The following is a 19,545-nucleotide window of genomic DNA, read 5'->3' as shown; positions in this document are numbered from 1 at the left end:
CATATGATTGTTTTTGCTTTTGTACCACAGATTGAAGCCAGTGGCACTTAACCACTAAGCTACATTCTCAGCACTTTATTTTTACTTATTTATTTATTTTGAGATAGGTCTTGCTAAGTTGCTTAGGACCTTGCCAAGTTTCTGAGGCTGTCTTTAAGCTTGCAATCCTCCTGCCTCAGTCTCCCAAGCCACTGGGATAACAGGTGTGTGGCACCATGCCCAGCCAGATTACTCATATGTTTAAAGAGTCTTACAACTATCACAATTTTAAATCATTTCCATCACCCTGAAAGAGAAACCTTGCAATCATCCATTATAGCCAACTAGGCCATTAATCTGGTTTGTCTCCACATTCCAGATGTTACAAAGAAAATGTAACTATATATCATGTGGTCCTTTGTTTGCCTCCTCTTACTTGCAGGTTTGGAGATTTACCCTTATTTTAGAATCTATCAGCATTCCATTCCTTTTTGTGACTGAATAATATTCTACTATATGGATATACCATATTTTGCTTTTCCATTTATCAATTGATGGACATTTGGGTTGTTTCCACATCTTAGTTATTATGAATATTCCTATTATGACCATTTGTGTGCTCAACTTGGTGTGAATGTTTTCATTTCTCTTGAGTATATACTTAGAAGTGCTGGGTTTTGTGGTAAATCTATATTTAACTTTTAAAAAAACTGCTAAACTTTTCCAGAGTAGCTGCCCCTTTTACATTGTCACCAGCAATGCAACAAGGCTTGAATTTCTTCACACTCTCATCAATACCTGTTTTTGACTGTCTTTTTATTATGTCCATCTTAAGGGATACTAAGACATTTGCACTTTCAAATTGGCTTTACTAATTTGTACTCTTGCTGAAGATAAAAATATATATTTATAATATATATATATGAAAAATAATACCCATATCTCCATAACATCACTAATAGCTATTATCAAACTATGTATTTCTGGGAGCGGTGATGTATACCTGTAATCCCAGTTATTTGGAGGCTAAGGCAGGAGGATCACAAATTTGAGACCAGCCTGGGCAGACCTTGTCTGTGTAGCTCAGTGGCAGAACACCCCTGTGTTCAATCTTTAGTAGCACACTAAACAAAAACCTACACAACTGTGTGTTTATTTTTTGCCTTGTGAGTATTTGTACACAAATTACTCATTGTTATTTCAATTTGCATTCCCTAATGCTGGTGACACTGAGCATCTCTTCATATGCCACTGGACCATTTTATTCATTTGTAAACTTCCTGTGCATAAATTCTGTTCATTTATTGACATTAATAGATAATCTGTGTGTAATCCAGGTATTATTCATTTGCTAACATATATGAAATATATCTTAGTCTGTTATGTAATTTTTTTTCAGGTTCTGGGGATTGAACCCGGGAGTGCTTTACCACTGAGCTACATCCTCAGCCCTTTTTTATTTTGAGGCAGTCTCACTAAGTTGTGGAGACTGGCTTTGAACTTGTGATCCTCTTGCCTTAGTTTTCTGATAGGTGGGATCACAGTTGTGCACCATTATACCTGGTCCATTTTCTATTTTTGTAAATTTAAATTTTCATAGTTTTCTTCATTATAAATTTGGGGTTAGATAATCTCCCAAGATTATAAAAGTATTTTTATATTTCTTTGAATATGTCTATAGTGTTATTTTTGTGTTGAACACTAATAAATTTGAGAATTATTCTTCAATATGGTGTTAAGTAGAAGAATATATGGTTCCAATTGCCCCCAAACTTTTCATTAAATTTATTCTTTCCTAATTTGTAGTAAAATTTTACCTCAATCATAGTAATTTCAATGGGCAAATCAATGTTTTTTTGGGGGGGACTATAAACTCTGCTCCATTGACCAACTTGCCTACTCTGGGTCAGTATAGGGCCAGTTAAGTCATTATTGCTTGGAAAGTGCATTTGGGTATCTGGGCAAGCAGGTCCCCTTTTCCTAATTCTTATTTTCAAAGAGAACATCTTGGCTAATCTTCGTAAATGTAAAGAAAAATCTTCTGGTTCAATGATACCTCCTAAGAAAAATAACACAGAAAAACAAAGGTTTAAAATGGGAAAAGCCAGGGCAATTTCATGTTCTCTCATTCTGTCACTATTAAAATTGCAGGGATACTTGTCCACTACAAATTCTTTTGTGCACCCCTCATGACAGACTTTGAGGTGTATTTCTGTTCTCCATTGAAAGGAACCAGGACTCCTTGATGGGCACAGGTCCTATGTAACATGTCAGAGAAAAAAAAATGAGGATGGTTCAAAACATCCTAGGTAACAAAGCAAGGATGTTGCTAGAAATGTTAAAAGCAATGTTTTATAAATTAACAGAAAACAAAGACGTAATAAGCTTCAAGCACGTTCTCTGGCTAAATTGAAATATTCTGAAAATCTACAAAAGGAGAGGGAAATTAAAGTAAGAAGTTAAGCCTACAAAGAGTCACAGATTTGTACTGATACTCACAGGAGGAAAGGAGGTCATAATACAAAATGAGGATGATTAAAGGGAATTTAAGGGAATATTCACAGGTATGTATATTTGGTTCATTCTATGAAAAATATAGCTTTTCTTTAAAAGTGGAAGAATGTGTTTGTTTCTAGTTATGAATATGGAAAGTTTACAGTCAAGATAAAGAAACCAGAAATATATAGTACAAGAAGACGACTGATTACCAAGAGTGGAGACACATAATAACTAAGTAGAAAAGGAATCCAGTAGATCATATACAATGATGAAGAAAATCCAACAGCATGTCCAAGGTAATAAACAGCCAAATATCTTGAAGAAAATAATTCTCCACACAGATTTTCATACACAAAATCTCAAAGTGATCCTACTAATTATATGGAACATCAATAAGGCCATACATAAGTTTTCAATAATGGTAACAAAGAAGGCCTATATATCACAAAGGCTGACGATGAGTAGGTAATATTGGTCATGTTAAGTGAAAACACACACCATTTCTGAGAAGAACACCAAGTTTTGAAAATTTAAAGTAAAATAAATGGGGAGGTAGTAAAATTCCCATGACAAAGCAAATAAGAGCTAATTATATAAAAGACTTGGTCCAAGGCCTTAACTTATGGTTCAATGAACTTGGACTGTCCAGCCAGGATCCAGGTCTAAGTAAGAATCAGTCAACAATCCAGATCTTGCTCCTTCATGTGGTCTAAGCAGGCATCCCTTTCCCTTTAGGCTTGATAAGATTTGTACAAGCCCAGGAAGTTGTGTTTAACTGTGTTCCTAGGAAGACATGAAAGTAAATATGGCCATAGTAGTATAAAAGTCATTTTTAATATGCAAAAATAATTGACATAGACTTGGCTTTAGAAACAGATTTACATAAGTTTAAAATGTGCTAATTGTATTTAAGCATGGGTTGTATACTGTTTAAGGAGTTTGAAAGGTCCCAATCAGCCATACTAAACCTGTAGTTGTAGTTGAGGTTGTTTGAGGCAACTCAGTTAATTAAATTTATAACACATGTTTAAAAGCTCAAGAAAAATTGTTGTTTCCATTCTTTTTCCTTAATTCAGTTGAAAAACCACTAGGCAAGGCCAGAGAGAGCAAGGTGGCTGAGGAAAGTCACACACAGGGGACTGAGGAAAAATCATTAGCTATGAGGAGGAGGCTGGCAACCAGGTTTTCGCTGCTGGGGAAAGGAGCTATAAACATGGAAAGAAGGAGAGGGAGAAGAACTGGGTTGGCATTAAGGGTATTGCTCATGATTCAATAAATACAGATAAAAATAAATATCAGTGCATATATACATTGGGAGCCTGGGTGCACAAACCCCAGGAGCAATGAACATATCTTCAATAAAAAACTAAGAGCCCTTTTTACTACTTTCACTGGGAATTACTATCATTCCAGAAAATCAAGGGGCAAATAGGGAAACCCTCAAAACACTTCCAGTTGATAATCAGACTAATTTGCTCAGGTGGAAAAAAGAAAATAGAAATTATGATTTAAAAGGCTAGCACATAAAGCTTTTATTTACTCTGAGACCCTAGAAATAAAATAAGTTCATTTCTTAAAATAAATGTAAGACTAATGTTTTAATGCTTCTTTTAGATATACTACAGCATGTAGTATGTTAAAACTCACTTAACACTTTATTGGCCCGTCTTCTTTCAAATATATTACTATTGTAAAACACACATACATTAGTCCAGCAAAACGGCTTCAAAACTGTCACCATGGAAAACCTTGCAGCTACTGTTCAAATCATTTCTGGAATCCATATTCTGCATGGGTTTTAAGGCTCATGATATACCTTAGAGATAGCAGATCTACTCTGCTAAGTAGAGGCTTTGAAAAAACAAAGAAACCAAACAAACAAACAAATGAAAAATGAGTCCAGAGACACTAGAAGTTGGGTAACTGAACACTTGAATAATTAATTTATGGTTGAAAAATAAAATCATAAAAGCATAATTATCAAATAAAGGGACCTGAGCCTCCAAACTATTTTAAACAACAGGATAATGCAATCATGAAATAGTTTTCCAAAATAACTTCTCTGATGAAAACATTAATCTGTGTAAAAAAAAAATTTTCAGAATCACTCACAATTATACTAGCTCACAAGCACTAAAAACTGGCCCTTCTCAAAATGCTTCTCCATTGGTCCTGTCAAGCTACCTAAAATGCTCAATCTTTCCTTGCAGGACTTTGTACCTGCTGCTCTAGTGCCATATACTCTCTGTAAAGGGTATATAGAGAGCCATTAATATCTTAGCATGAACTTATTTGACATACAAATTCCCAGCCCATATAAATGCAGATGATAGGACATTTGCAGGGAAGGCTGTCAAAGACCATGGTCACCAAGGGAGACCCTGGAACTACCTTCTGATCTCTGAATTGAACATAGCCGCATCCCGTTCTGGACACTCACCTTGAACAGATCAGACAAACACAGCTGCATGGTCCAAGCACGTGGTGATTTTTATTAAGAATAACTTTGGTTCTAAGATTTCCACCCTCAATTCTGTAATACTTTCCATTAAAAACAATTATACAAGAGCAAATACAAAAAATATTAAATTATGAAAACAAATCCATTAAGGCTCCCTTTATATATATTATATACACTCAAACAAGGCAAGATTGTTCAGAGTAGAAGAATAAAGTCAGCTGTTATAGCTTAGAAAGCAACACTACTTTACTATTAAGAGACTATAAAACACTGAACTATTTTAAGAAAACCACGGAATGGAAAAATGGAGCCATTTTTGTCAAATGGTGGCTCCAAGCACAAAACTGTTCAGATGTTCATGAGTCCTCAGTTTATAGTGCTAGGTACAGGAGAGACTGACCACCTTTTAAACACAGCTTGTGGGCCCAGGTGACTGGATGATGTCAAAGCTTCCTTTCCTATATACTCTGCTACTGAGCCACACCCATCACTCTACACCATGAGCCACACCCATCACTCTACACCATTTACAAGTCCTCTTTAGGTCAGACCTTGTAGTATAGCTACAATCAATTCTGCAGATCTTAGTGCAATTAGAAGGAAAATGCTTTTTTAATTAACTTTTTCCCAGTGTTGAATGAATCCTAAGGAAGTTCTAGGAACAGAATTGGTCCTTCCAGCCCTTGAGATTTTTGTCAAGTGGCAAAACTGCTTCAAGGAACAGATCTCAAGATCAAAATCCTATTAGATAAAGATAGGAGCCAGTCCTGAATCTTCACTTTACAGATCACACCATGAGTCCACAAACACAGAGCAAGAACTCTAATCAATGTGCAATAAGGAATGTTCTTTCAAGATGATCACTTACCTCACTTTCTTCTCTCAAAGGGAAGAATGATAAGAAAACTGTCACCATTCTAATCTTCAACAGCAAACTATTTTAGAGCAACCTCAGCATGTCATATTTAAATAATATTTGCTGATGAGACAAATAATCCATTGCAGGTGTAAACAGCTAATATATTTCTCTAACTAGCAGTATCATTTATTTAATTTTAGTTTGTTCACATTGGGACTGAATGTGGGCCTGTTGATTACTAAAACTAAAGCATCTCCCACAGAAAGCTAATGTCTACTTGCTAGTTAAGGATTCCAAAGCTCTGAATTCAACTTTCTATGAGTTGTAAAGGAAGTATAAAAGCCTCTGATGTAGAAAGTCTATGAAGAACAGACTAAATCCACAAGAATTCTTCCATGTCAGCAGTATAAAATTAACTTTGCATGAGAATTTGCTATTATTTGCAACTTGGATGTCTCTGAATAGCATGCTAGTTAACATAAGGAAACTGAGTCCCTTCTCCCTGCACCTCAGTTTCTCCTGAGAGATGCAATACAGTAGTCGTCAACATTATCCTTACCAACAGCATCACACTGAGAGAGTGGTAAAAGTTTTCCTTCATAAGAAAAAAAAAGAGTAAAGAAATACACAATCATTAATCAAAAAGTTTTCAAAGCTTGGATTCTACTAATATTCAAAATGTACAAACCAAAAGCCTCCTTGAGATCAATTGATACTTGTTTCACATTAAAATACCTAAAGAAGGCCTCACCATCCAGCCCCTGATGGGAACTTTCCCTGCACTGTGCTCAAGAGAAATTAATATTTTTGTACTCTTTACTTTTGACACTAAAGCTGGGCTATACAGACTATTTCTGTTTTCCAAAGGAATGAGGATTTTTTTCTTTTCCTGAAAGAACTATCTCAGCAAGAAATTTAAAAATAAAACTGAACTGAAAACATGCTGGCTATCAAAGCAATAAATGTACATGAAATATCTTCTGGAAAGTGGATACCTCCACAAAGCATAGAACTGAATGGAATTAAAACAGACCAACATGAATCTTTACATGTTTTTATACCTTCTTAATCTATTTCTGAATTTTGGTGCCAACAATGGTTAATAGCTGTGCTCAACATTAACATTCTCCACTGTTAATTCTAACATGGGTGAAAGTATATATTAGACAAGAAAATTTTGAATTCTCAAAGTAGAATTTACAAATATTGGATGTAACCAATTAAATGCACTTCTATGTAATCTAAATTATCTTATAGATAACCAAAAGAAGAAATAAACACATTTTCTTTAGCTCTTCAAAGAAAATAATATTTGCTCCACTGAACTCAGATTGGAAGAAAAACCAAGTAGTGCAGCTCTCAAAATTTTTTTCCAGTGTCCTCTTCCTTTTTTTTTTTTTTTTTGCTTTAAGTCTCTGAACACAGGTCCATTATTCCAACTTACGTGCTGGTCAATGTCCTTCATTTGGCGAATGGGAACTACAATTTTCATAGATAATTTATCCATCCAGAATGTAGTAAAATCAAATCAAATCCTTGTCATAGTCAAAATTCTTGGCTGGCTGAAATTCTCTCCAGGGGCTCTGGCCCTGAGACAAATGCAGAGGAGGCACCTAGACACAGCTCTTGTGGTGATGGCAAGACACACCAGGTCTCCAGACAGCCTCCGCCTAGGACTCCTGGGCTTGGGCCACCTCTTGGCCTGTTCTCCTGAGATTGCCTTTCACCTTCACAAACTCCGGGGCATTTTCTTGCTCTTCTTGCAATTTCTGCTTCTCAAGTTCAAGCTAAATGAAATTCAAAACCAGGAAAATTATTTACAAACTGAGAGGCTTTCAAGCCACTCTTCTCATTCCAATGGAAGAAATTCTCTCAATAGAAGAAATTTCCCCCAATAGAAAGAAGGAAAGCAAGGGAGGGAGAAAGGGAGGAAGGACTGATTCTGCAGAGGCAGCACCCAACTGGTTGTTACTATCAACGACAGCAAGAGAAGACAGGAATGAAAAAGTCAAAGCCAAGAAAACAAAATCCCTAGAAGAACACGCAGTTGCCCTGGAGTCCAAGTGAGGCTGAGCTGCATTAAATTACTCCAGTACTCTGTGAATTCAGCGATATTTCTCTGATTTGCCTTTGCCTTGAGCATTTCTTTTAGGTCTTCAATAGAATTCCTGTCTCTGCCTCGAGTGTAATATACGCCATCTGCTGACATTTTGTTTCTTTTCTTTCAAGGCAACAATGTTTGTATCTGATACATCTGGGAGATTCTGCTTGCTCCAACATCCTTATTTCTCAGAAATGAGAAAGAATGCTTTCCCCCAATCACTCTTACCTGCTCCAACTTCTGCTGCCGTTTTAAAAGTTCTATTTCCAGGTCAGATTTCTTCTTTTGTGCTTCTTCTTCCTTCTGCTTGATTACTTGGTCTCGTTTTCTCTTTTCCATCACCTTCTGCAATTCTGGTTTATTCTGAGGGGCAAGACCCCTGCAAAAAAAAAAAAAAAAAGCATTAATGAAAATGAGAAATATTCATCATGAATAAAAATGTAATTAAAGGTATCAGCCACAGAAAAGAGGTCTGAAGAATCAGACACCTCTGATACCTACTCCTAAGCTAAGTTAATGGGGGTGCTCAGAAACTCACCATCATCAAAGAAAGGACAAGAATATCTTCCAAAGAATTTGTAAAATCCTTATTCAATAAAAATGTATTGAGCTCCTACTATGTACAAGACATTAGACTATACAAAGCAGGGTGATGGAGATAGGGATAGGTGGGGAAGTACCCTCATGCAATGGGTATGATATGTACCCACCACAGAGAGGTAAATGCCTAGGACCCAAGGAGGCTCCACTGGGGGAGGATTCCCAAGGCATAGCCTCTGACCTCATGCATTAATGCAACCCAGGGACAGGTTAGCACAAAACTTTTTCCTACCCTAGAAACCTCTTCCTATTCTCCATTTTCAGATCCCAAAAAGAAACAACAGTCTCTGTGACCAAGATTATATCATTTCCAAGGGTCATGGCCAGGCACAGCAATCAATCATCTCCTGTCAGTCTACTGTTCTTTGTAGCCTAGACCACCTCAGATACATGGTTTATTTATAATGCATGAAATTCAGGCTTCAAGGAAACTCTACTCTTCTGAGAGATAAATTAGGTGGCCATTTCTTTAAATCGGGAGAAATAAAACCAAAATAGGCTATTCACTAGCAACCCTCCATCTGAAATGTTTGAGCCAAGTCAAAGGAAAGACCCACTGACACTTTCTCAAGTAGGACTCCTGTCTATGTTTGATGTCAGCTTAGAGTCACCTTGTCTCTATGTCTGTTATGGTTTGGATGTGAGGTGTCCCCCACAGCTCACATGTGAGACAGTGCAAGAAGATTCAGAAAAGAAATGATTGGGTTGTGAGAGAGAGCTTTAACCCAATCAGTGAATTAATTCCCCAACAGGGATTGACTGAGTGGGAGCTGAAGACTGGGAGGGTATGGCTGGAGGAGGTGCAACACTGGGGGCATGGTGTTGGGGTATATATTTTGTATCTGGTGAATGGAGTCTCTCTCTGCTGCCTGATCATAATATGAGTTCTTCCCTTTGTCACACTCTTCTGACATGATGTCCTGCCTCACCTTGTGCCCTGAGGAATGCAGCCAGCCACTAGGGACTGAGACCTCTGAAATGGTGAGCCCCTAAATACACCTTTCCTCCTCTATATTTGTTCTGGCTGGGTCTTTTAGTCAGTGGTGAAGTAGCTGACTATAATAATGTACTTTGCCATTTCCTTGGGATTTTCTCCAGCCGGGCTTTCCAGGATGCCGGACAAGACCACCTACCTCTTCCTTTTTGTCTCCCCTAGTTATTTACTTTGGCCTGACTCTACTAGCTCATCAGCAACCTCAACTTGATGTTAAAATTTATTAAGAGCATCTAAAATAAAAACAAAATAAACCATAGAACAGGAAACACACTGATGATTTCAGACCATACAGGGTCAATAATGGCTGGTGTCCATACTCATGCTGCACAGGTGTATTTATACCTGACTCAAGAGGGGTTCACACTGGGCTGACTACAGACTCAGCTTGGGCTCACAGAGGCGCTACACCTGCCCACCACTGCCTGCCCCTGCTGCTCACTGCTGATTTGGAGGACGGGACATCAGCCCAGGCAGTTGTTCTTTGAACTACTCCAATCAACTTACTTAGGAGTCAGTTGATCAACTGTAAATCAAGTAGAAGTTCCCAGAATGAGTGTTCTGGTTATAAGAAAATCAAGAGCATATCTTTCTTAGCTGCTGTCAAAGTCACACAAACACATCTATAAATGAATCTTCAATATTACACTTCCTCAGTAATCTAGAATTTTAAAAAATTCTGGCATCTTTCCTACTTCCTTTTTAAAAAATCTCAATAAAAATTTTCAATGTAGTTGTTTATAGAGTAAAATCAGTATGATCTGTCTTTGATGATAAGGACACAAAGACAAAATAATATATATGTCCTACTTTCTCAAATTTCAAATATTAGCAGAACTTTTAATTAAAAAATTAATTTGGTCAAATTTCCAAAGAACAAGGAGCAGGTCATGTTTCTGTTAATTAGAGTTTGCCTCACAGTTATCAAGACTGAACAGAGGTATGAAAATACAGACAGAATATTCTAGAAATCAAATCTTTAATCGACACATTAAAGGTTGCTTTTAAGCACTCTTGCTGTTCAGTTAGAAGAGTCATTAATCACTGGAAAACCTTTCTTAAAATAATCTGAAAAAAGACTAAGAAGCTTCTTAGTTTCATGACTAATAGAAAGTCTTAATTTGACACTATAGACAGAATTAAGAGAATTAAATTTTAGGATTAAGAATTTAGTTATCTGAATAATTTAGATTTCAAAGATTTTTCTTTCACTGTATTCCACCAGCAAAATTCACTTAAATTATTGTTACATTCTTCTGCAAAACTCACTGAAAGAACTTTGATATATGACACTTTAAGCTGATTTTCTATTGCAGCTTATAAATGGGTTTAACTATTCTACAGTATTCATTTTCTGCTCAAAGATTTTATATGATGGTGACAATAAGATAAAATATTTAGTAACAGACAATTCAGGAAAGTGGTGCTCATGTGATTAAAAATTCTGCACTTGTAACACTCAAGAAGTAGTCATAGACCTTCAGTTAATATTTTATCATAGTGGGTCACTTAACTTTCTGTGCCAAATGGGAGACATTAAGCACTGCCTGTGTGCTTCTCTAAGTGGATCAGAATGCAGAGACTGTGGAGGGGCAGAAATGAGCACCTCCAAATTTTGTAAATAACAATATTACCCCTTGCATAAGAACACTTGATTCTTTTCAATCAATTCTGACATACACATAACAAGTACTTTCAATCCCTTCATGACTGACAGGGAGTCAAGAACTAGTGGCTTCATACTACCCAAGATCAAGGAATTCTCAAGTCTGCTTCCTGGTCATGGAGCTAGCTGTGACTATCTCAGTGGGCAAAGCCTAGTTTAAAAATTGTGAACTTAATAGGTGCTCTTTGAATCTTTGCCAAAAAAAGTCAGGCAGTTTATCCAGATCCATTAAAAAAAAAAAAAAAAGCACACCCCAAACTTGCCCCATTAAACAAATCATGGGAGGACCATCTGCACTGTATTCTACACAGTGGTGTCCCTGAGAAGTATATAAGGTAGTGCCTGCTCCTATCAAGCCCTACGCATTCCTGCACCCAGAGATAACTGTTACTAACAGTTTGGTCTGTGTGCCCCCACACTTTCCACACCTGTACAAACATACGATTCTCTTCCTCACTCTTCTTCACATCAGCACAACACACTAAATATTCAGAGGCAAACTGGAAAAGCCCATATGCACTGCATCTTCATCTCAACCCCAAGCATGCTTGCATGCTATGAATGAAGTCAACTCCTCAAAAGGAACACATCACCAGCCAGAGTAGGAAGCTGGGGAGCAAACTATCAGAGAGCACACGTGCCTGACCCCCAAGCCAAACTGCTCCTGATCTATTAGGTTTTTGTTTTTTGGTGAAAGGGATGGCTGCATTTGGATTTCAGCATGATTGTGAATCTTGGAATTGTCTGGTTTGGCCTGCCTCATCTACATTCTGGCTTAGCCATTTTCACCTGCATGGATTCAAGTATAAATACTTTTCTCTGTTATTGCTACAACCTCCCCTATCTTTTTCCATGCTGTACAGCAGCAAAGTATTCATTGAGAAACTATTTGTCTGGTAAAGCATTTCTAAAGTTCAGCTGAAAACTTAGGGAGCTAGAAACCAATCACTTAGAAATGTACAAGACAAAGAACCATTAGGGACATGCTCAAATTAACTGGTTTATTTGTCCAAAAATTACTCTTTATAGAAAACTGAATCTCTTAATTTGTTAGAAATCATCTTATTTTTTTCTTTTCTTAAAAATTAGTCTAATTTGTTATAATATGACAGCAGAATGCAATTCAATTCATATTACACATATAGAGCACATTTTTTCATGTTTCTGGTTGTACACAATGTAGAGTCACACCATTTATGTCTCCATACACGTACTTAGGGTAATGAAGTCCATCTCATTCCACTGCCTTTCCTACTCCCACATCCCCTCTCTGCCTCTCCCTCCCCTTTGCCATAACTAGAGTTCATCTTTTCCTCCCATGCTCCCCCCCTCAATCCCCGTTATGAATCAGCCTCCTTATATCAGAGAAAACATTTGGCATTTGGTTTTTTGGGATTGGCTTACTTCACTTAGCATTATATTCTCCAACTCCATCCATTTACCTGCAAATGCCATGATTTTATTCTCTTTTAACACTGAATAATATTCCTTTGTGTCATCTTATTTTTTTAAAAGATGTTTCCAATACTGACATTTCAACTACTAAAAATAAAATGCTTTATAATGCCTTCTGAAAACTGCCTTTTTGTACTACTGATAAAGGTCTATGGAACCCAAGAACCTGACAAAGGGTCATAACTATCAGACCTAGAAGCAGACTGTGACCAGGTGGAAATTTAAAGACTGCTACTGGAAACTGAGCCAAATCTAAAAAGATGATAAGGAAAGTGACAGAGGCGCTGAGCGGCGTGTTGAGGTGGTAGCAAGTAGACATGGACATTGGCGCGGTGAACTGGGTGGAAGAGTTATGAGTATGCGGTACCAGACCACCACCAGCACTGCAGGGGTGGCAGGACTGTGAATGTAAAAAACCCAAAACCTTCTCTAAATAATTCAACAAAAATATACTGGAGTGGAAGCAGCCCGGCGCCAGCCAAGCCAGACCGGAGGAGGAAGCAGCCCGGCGCCAGCCAAGCCAGACCGGAAGAGGAAGCAGCCTGGCGCCAAGCCGGACCAGAGGAGGAAGCCGGGCACAAAGCCAGACCGGAGGAGGAAGCCGGGCGCCAAGCCAGATGGGAGAAGGAAGCCTGGCCCCATCCCGTGTGCTAGTCCGGAGGAAGCCCATCAACCCTTAAAACCCATCAAAGGGGGTGTGGCTACCAGTACGGTTCTGCAGCTGATCCAGGTACCCGCTTCCAACTCCCCCACCCTTGGCTGTGATAACTCAAAATATTTCCCACAAGCTTTTGGGGATTGTAGCTATCAACGCAAAACAACAACTGTACAGGCACCTGGTTTCTACCTCAGAGACTAGAGTATGGAAGATACAGGTGGAAGCTCATTTCCTTTCACACTGGCTATACCCACCACCCTGAATACAGAGGCTCAAGCTAGGAATAGACAACACCATCTACTGGAAGAAGCAAGGAAAACAGTGTTCTGAGAGACTTTTTTTCTCTTTCTTTCTCTCTTTTCTTCTCTCTCTTCCACAACTTCAACATACATGAAACCAAGAACTGTGCATGAACAACCAAATTACCAAAGTAATATAATATAGAGGAATTGCATATACCCCACCTTCCCCCCATTTTTTCTTTATTTCTATCTTACTTTCCTTTTCCTTCTCTCTTATTTCTCTTTTCTTCCTTGTTATTTTTTTTCTTTTTTTTCATTCGTATTCTCTCTATCCCACTTTCAATCTCCTAACTTTTGCTATCTATACATAGGGTAACTATCTAAATACAGATAGGAGGTTGAGTCTATACATTCCTTGATAAATTACCAGTCTATTGGTTAGAGTTCTCCAAAGGTGCCAAGTTAGTTTAACCTCATACCCTCACTCCTTTCCCTCTAAGTATAACTTCCTTCGTCTGAAATTAAGTTTTCTATATGCCACCAGATATGGTATGCCTTTTATGAAACTAATGAATATATCTTAACTAATAATTAAAAACAATATCTATAGACTTAGAATCTAACTATATATGTATTAATAATGAAAACTTGTGCTTAGATGATGTACTGTTGATATTGGGAAATGTTAACATTGTCTTTCTCTGCAAAAGAGGGATTTTGGAGCTATACAAGAACAATACAAATATATAAGGGGAGAAACATTAACACAACAGTTTCACAAAGCTAGAAAGAATCATGAGCAGTATGAAAAGACAAGGAAAGAAAGGACCACAACCAATACAGGTCAATTCAACATTAGATGAGGTAATATCTGCAGCTGATGTAATGTCAGACAAAGAGTTCAGGATATACATGCTTCAGATGATCTGGAGTCTCAAGGAAGACATTATACAGCAAATTCAGACAATGAAAGATCACTTTGACAATGAATTACATAAACAAATCCAAGAAGCAAAAGATCAACTCTATAGGGAAATAGAGGATATAAAAAACAAACAGAAATCCTAGAAATGCAGGAAACAATAAACCAAATTAAAAACTCAAATGAGAGTATTACCAGCAGAGAAGAACACTTACAAGATAGAACTTCAGACAACGAAGACAAAGTTTTTCAACTTGAAAAGAACATAGACAGCTCAGCGAGAATGTTAAGAAATCATGAGCAGAACATCCAAGAATTATGGGATAACATAAAGAAACCAAACCTAAGAGTTACTGGGATACAAGAGGGTATAGAGGTCCAAACCAAGAGAATGAGCAAAAGAAATCCAAATACTAGAAGCCTACAGGACACCGAATGTACAAAATCATAAGAGATCCACACCAAGACACATAATAATGAAGATGCCCAACATACAGAATAAGGAGAGAATCTTAAAAGCCACAAGAGAGAAGAAGCAGATTACATTTAGGGGTAAACCAATCAGGATAACAGCTGATCTTTCAACACAGACTCTGAAAGCTAGAAGATCCTGGAACAACATATTTCAAATGCTGAAAGAAAAAGGGTTCCAACCAAGAATCATGTATCCAGCGAAATTAAGCTTCAGGATTGAAGATGAAATAAAAATCTCCCACGATAAACAAAAGTTAAAAGAATTTGCAGCTAGAAAACCAGCTCTTCAAAACATTAAAGGAAGAGGAAATGGAAAATAACAATGAAAACCAACAGCGGGAGATAGTACAGTAAAGGAAAAACTAATCATAGAGGAAAAACAAATCATGTTAAGTAACATACATAATCAAATATGGCTGGAAATATAAACCATATCTCAATAGTAACCCTAAATGTTAATGGTTTAAATGCACCAATCAAAAGACATAGGCTAGTAGAATGGATTTTAAAAAAAGATCCAACAATATGCTGCCTACAGGAGACTCATCTGATAGGAAAAGACATACACAGACTGAAGGTGAAAGGTTGGGAAAAATCATATCACTCATACGGACCCTGGAAGCAATCAGGGGTGTCCATACTTGTATCAAATAAAATAGACTTCAAGCCAAAGTTAAACAAAAGGGATAAACAAGGACACTACATACTGCTCAAGTGAACCATACACCAACAAGACTTGATGATCATTAATATATATGCCCCAAACAATGGTACAGCTACGTTCATCAAACAAACTCTTCTCAGGTTCAAGAGTCAAATAGACCACAACACAATAATTATGGGAGATTTTAACACACCTCTTTCACCACTGGACAGATCTTCCAAACAAAAGTTGAATAAAGAAACCATAGAGCTCAATAATACAATTAATAATTTAGACTTAATTGATGTATACAGAATATATCACCCAACATCAAGCAGATACACTTTCTTCTCAGAAGCACATGGATCCTTCTCAAAAATAGACCATATATTATGTCACAGGGCAAATCTTAGCAATTACAAAGGCGTAGAGATACTACCATGCATTTTATCTGATCATAATGGAATGAAATTGGAAATCAATAATAAAATGAGAAAGGAAAACTCCTACATCACATGGAGATTAAACAATATGCTACTGAATGAAAAAAGGGTTACAGAAGACATCAAAGAGGAAATTAAAAAATTCTTAGAGGTAAATGAAAACTCAGACACAACATATCGANAATGCCAAATGTCTTCTTTGATATAAGGAGAGCAACTAAAAACAGAGCAGGGAGGAAGAGCATGAGAAAAAGATTAACATTAAACAGGGACGAGAGGTGGGAGGGAAAGGGAAAGAGAAGGGAAATTGCATGGAATTGGAAGGAGACCCTCATGGTTATACAAAATTACATATAAGAGGATGTGAGGGGGAAAGGGAAAAAAAATCAAGGGAGAGAAATGAATTACAGTAGATGGGGTAGAGAGAGAAGATGGGAGGGGAGGGGAGGGGGGATAGTAGAGGACAGGAAAGATGGCAGAATACAGCAGTCACTAGTATGGCAATATGTAAAAACGGGGATGTATAACTGATGTGATTCTGCAATCTGTATACGGGGTAAAAATGGGAGTTCATAACCCACTTGAATCAAATGTATGAAATATGATATGTCAAGAGATTTGTAATGTTTTAAACAACCAATAAAAAAAAGAATGTATAAAAAAAATAAAAAGATGATAAAATAGAGCAGCACAGGTTCAGAGCTAGAAGATCTCTGAATACTTGTTCTCCTAAGCAGTAACTGTTTTTATGTTATAATCTCAAAAAGTAAATTGTAAAAAAAAAAAAAATTAAACTAACTGCTGCAGAGCTTTTGAGCCAAATTTGTAGTTATGTGAGCAAAGGTCAATGCTCCAGGTAAAGTTTGTTTTTTTGCTGATCTCATTCTCCCATCTTTTCATTTACTCAACCCTTTCTCTAGTTTATATAATCACTATACTTATCTCTAGAAACTGTCCTAAATCCCATGCTTATTTCTAAACTTTTTTATTCTAAAAAATCTATTGCATGATCTTGAGAGAATCCTCAACAAGAAACAATTCTCTCTAATATGTCAAAGTGGGACAATCGCAAGGTAACATGCTGGTTTACTGGAAAGATCACTGGGTAAGATAAAATAAAGGAAGGCCCTTTATAAATTGTAGAAAAGGAAACAGGTTTTCATTATAGTACAAACCAGTAATCAAGCCTGGTAGTAATTATTGATATGATGCTTCCTATTATTTGGTACTAAAATAGAAATAAAAACCCCACAGTCTCCAAAGGGTTCATGATATAGAAGAAAAATAAAAGGAAAGTTTTCTTCTGAGCTTGAGAAGTTTTCACCCTAAAACTGACTATGTTTCTAAAACAGACTCTACTAAACAAAGATTTTATCTTAAAAAAAATCTGTTTATATCTTCAACATATGATGAGATATATTCATCTTTTTGACTTTGAAATATGCCTTTTTTTTCTTAAATACCTTCCATCAGATTGGAATCTTTCAAAGAAAAGGGGAAAAAGAAATAGGAATTTCCCAGCATGCCACATGGGGAGAAGATGGATGGGACTAGCTGACCATTTATATGCCATGTATTTTAATAGGTATTGTAATACATGTTACTATTTAATTTTTAAAGAAATATATTATTATTCCCCACTTTATATATGAAAAAAAAGATATCAAGAGGGGTTTCTTGGTCAAGATCATAAGGTACATCAAGTTAAATGGTGAACGCTCCTCGCTACGCCTCAGTGCTTCAGCAAAAGTCATCATTCTTCCAAATTAGTTGCACTGGGCCTGCTAAAGAGTCAGCTACGTAAACAGGGAAAGGAAGAATGGGTCAAAGGCAGACAGAAAGGACGTCCATTTTCTAGAAAATTTAGAAAGATTCAACTGCTTAAATCCATATGTTCTGCAGTGATGTGTATCACGCTACTAATTATATATTTTTATAGCTTTTATTTTATTCCTTTTTGTGCTGCTGAGAATTGAACCAGGGCCTCACACATGCTAGGCAAGCACTCTACCACTGAGCCACAACCCCAGCCCCACCAAGTATATTTTTACAGAGTAATTTGCAGCCTCTAATCCAGAGAAGATCTATTTTACAAAATTAGGTTTACTTTTCCTTTATTCTGACTTGGAGCCTTTTTATAGACTTGCAATGAAAATAAAACAAAATAATTTGAGCTACAATATTTCTTAAGAGTTCAACTAAGCTCCATCTTCATTTTACAGATAAAGGAAGGAAGCCCTAGAGGTAGACAATCAGAAAACCAGTAGGTGACAAAATGCTACTCTGTTTTCAAGCCCACTAACCTGATGATCTTCCAATAAAATACAGACAAAATTTCCCAGGCAGGCCTGCTCCCAAATTCTGAGGTTTATTTAGAAATGTATATAGTCGTGTTTTGCTCTAGGCATTAGAGTACTAAATTCATGTTTTCCATTTTGATTGTGCAGCAAAGACAGGCAGAAGGAAGCACTTACTAAAAATAAAAATGATCAAGCTTGTGTTCAATTTAATAAACTTTAATCTAATAGCTCCACAGAACATGCCGGAGACAAAAATGAGGGAGTCACAATCCCATAATCCAGGAGGAGAAAGATATCTAGAAAGACATCCGGGGACAGGAGTCATTAGTTCTGGTAGGCAGGAGTGAACTTGGAAGAACTGCCATGAAAATGCTCCGAACCCTTGTGTTTTGCTTTTTTTTTTTTAATTTAAAATTTAAAAATATAATATAATTTAAATTTTAAAATTTTTAAATTTCTCAGGATGACATAACAGGGATGGAAATAAAAATAGAATTTAAGGCAGTCTGTAGAGATAAACATAGTAAAAATACAAATTTGTATATATTCTGCTCCCTTCTAAAAAGTTAATAAAAATATTGATAATTATTTAAAATACAACTTTAAAACAAACAAAAACATAAGGAAGAAACACTCTAATCTATTCACTCTAATAAGACTTCTCCCTTCCACTTACCGATTGCTAATGCAGGCAGGATTTACATTTGATTCTAATACTTCCCCCAAAGCAAGGGGGAAATTCAGAGATTTCAAATTTAAGAAATAACGTATTTCTCTTTTACTTGGTTCCCTCTCTTATGTCTTTGCCCCAGCCCTTTGCACCCAAATTTAAGAATGTGTGTGCATTTTAGAAGGAACAAAAACTGAGCTGCAGCAGGGGCTTCACTTCAGGGAGGGATGACCTGGCTTGAAGATGAGAGAAGGGAAGCCTTAAGTATTGTCAAGAAATAAAAACTCTTCAAAGCCTCTGTAAAAACAATCACTGATAAATCTGATTATCTTAAAATCCCTGTAAAGAAGCCATGCTCCAGAAACTATGGTACCTTTTTTGATTCATAAGGAGTTCTCTGTGAAGATCTTGATGGTTCCGGGATGTTTTGACAGGATTGATCAATTTCTGAGGCCTAATGAGTTCTGGATTGTCATCTTCCATGTAGTCTGGCTCAGCCATGATGTTTCTTGGGATGAGATATGAATCCTTGGGGCTGGTATCCTCAAGAAGGCCGTCTGAAAGAGAAAAAGAAGACTT

At 36.9% G+C, this 19,545-nt stretch overlaps 1 protein-coding gene across 3 annotated transcripts in view; it reads right to left on the bottom strand.

Moving 5' to 3' along the window:
* Positions 1–4,945: 4,945 nt before the first annotated feature.
* The window catches only part of Fam107b (family with sequence similarity 107 member B), a 195,213-nt gene continuing 180,613 nt past the window's right edge, over positions 4,946–19,545 (bottom strand). For all 3 annotated transcript variants that reach the window (XM_015483511.1, XM_015483513.2, XM_015483512.2), the window contains 3 exons: positions 19,340–19,523; positions 8,128–8,278; positions 4,946–7,585 (listed from right to left, as the gene is read on the bottom strand). In XM_015483511.1, the coding sequence (XP_015338997.1) occupies positions 7,469–7,585; positions 8,128–8,278; positions 19,340–19,523 (452 nt within the window). In that variant the 3' untranslated portion in view covers positions 4,946–7,468. The remainder of the gene's footprint in view (positions 7,586–8,127; positions 8,279–19,339; positions 19,524–19,545) is intronic.

The sequence above is a fragment of the Marmota marmota genome, unplaced genomic scaffold (assembly GCF_001458135.2).
Source record: "Marmota marmota marmota unplaced genomic scaffold, marMar, whole genome shotgun sequence".
NCBI lineage: Eukaryota > Metazoa > Chordata > Mammalia > Rodentia > Sciuridae > Marmota > Marmota marmota.
This window is presented reverse-complemented; position numbering and strand designations above follow the sequence as displayed.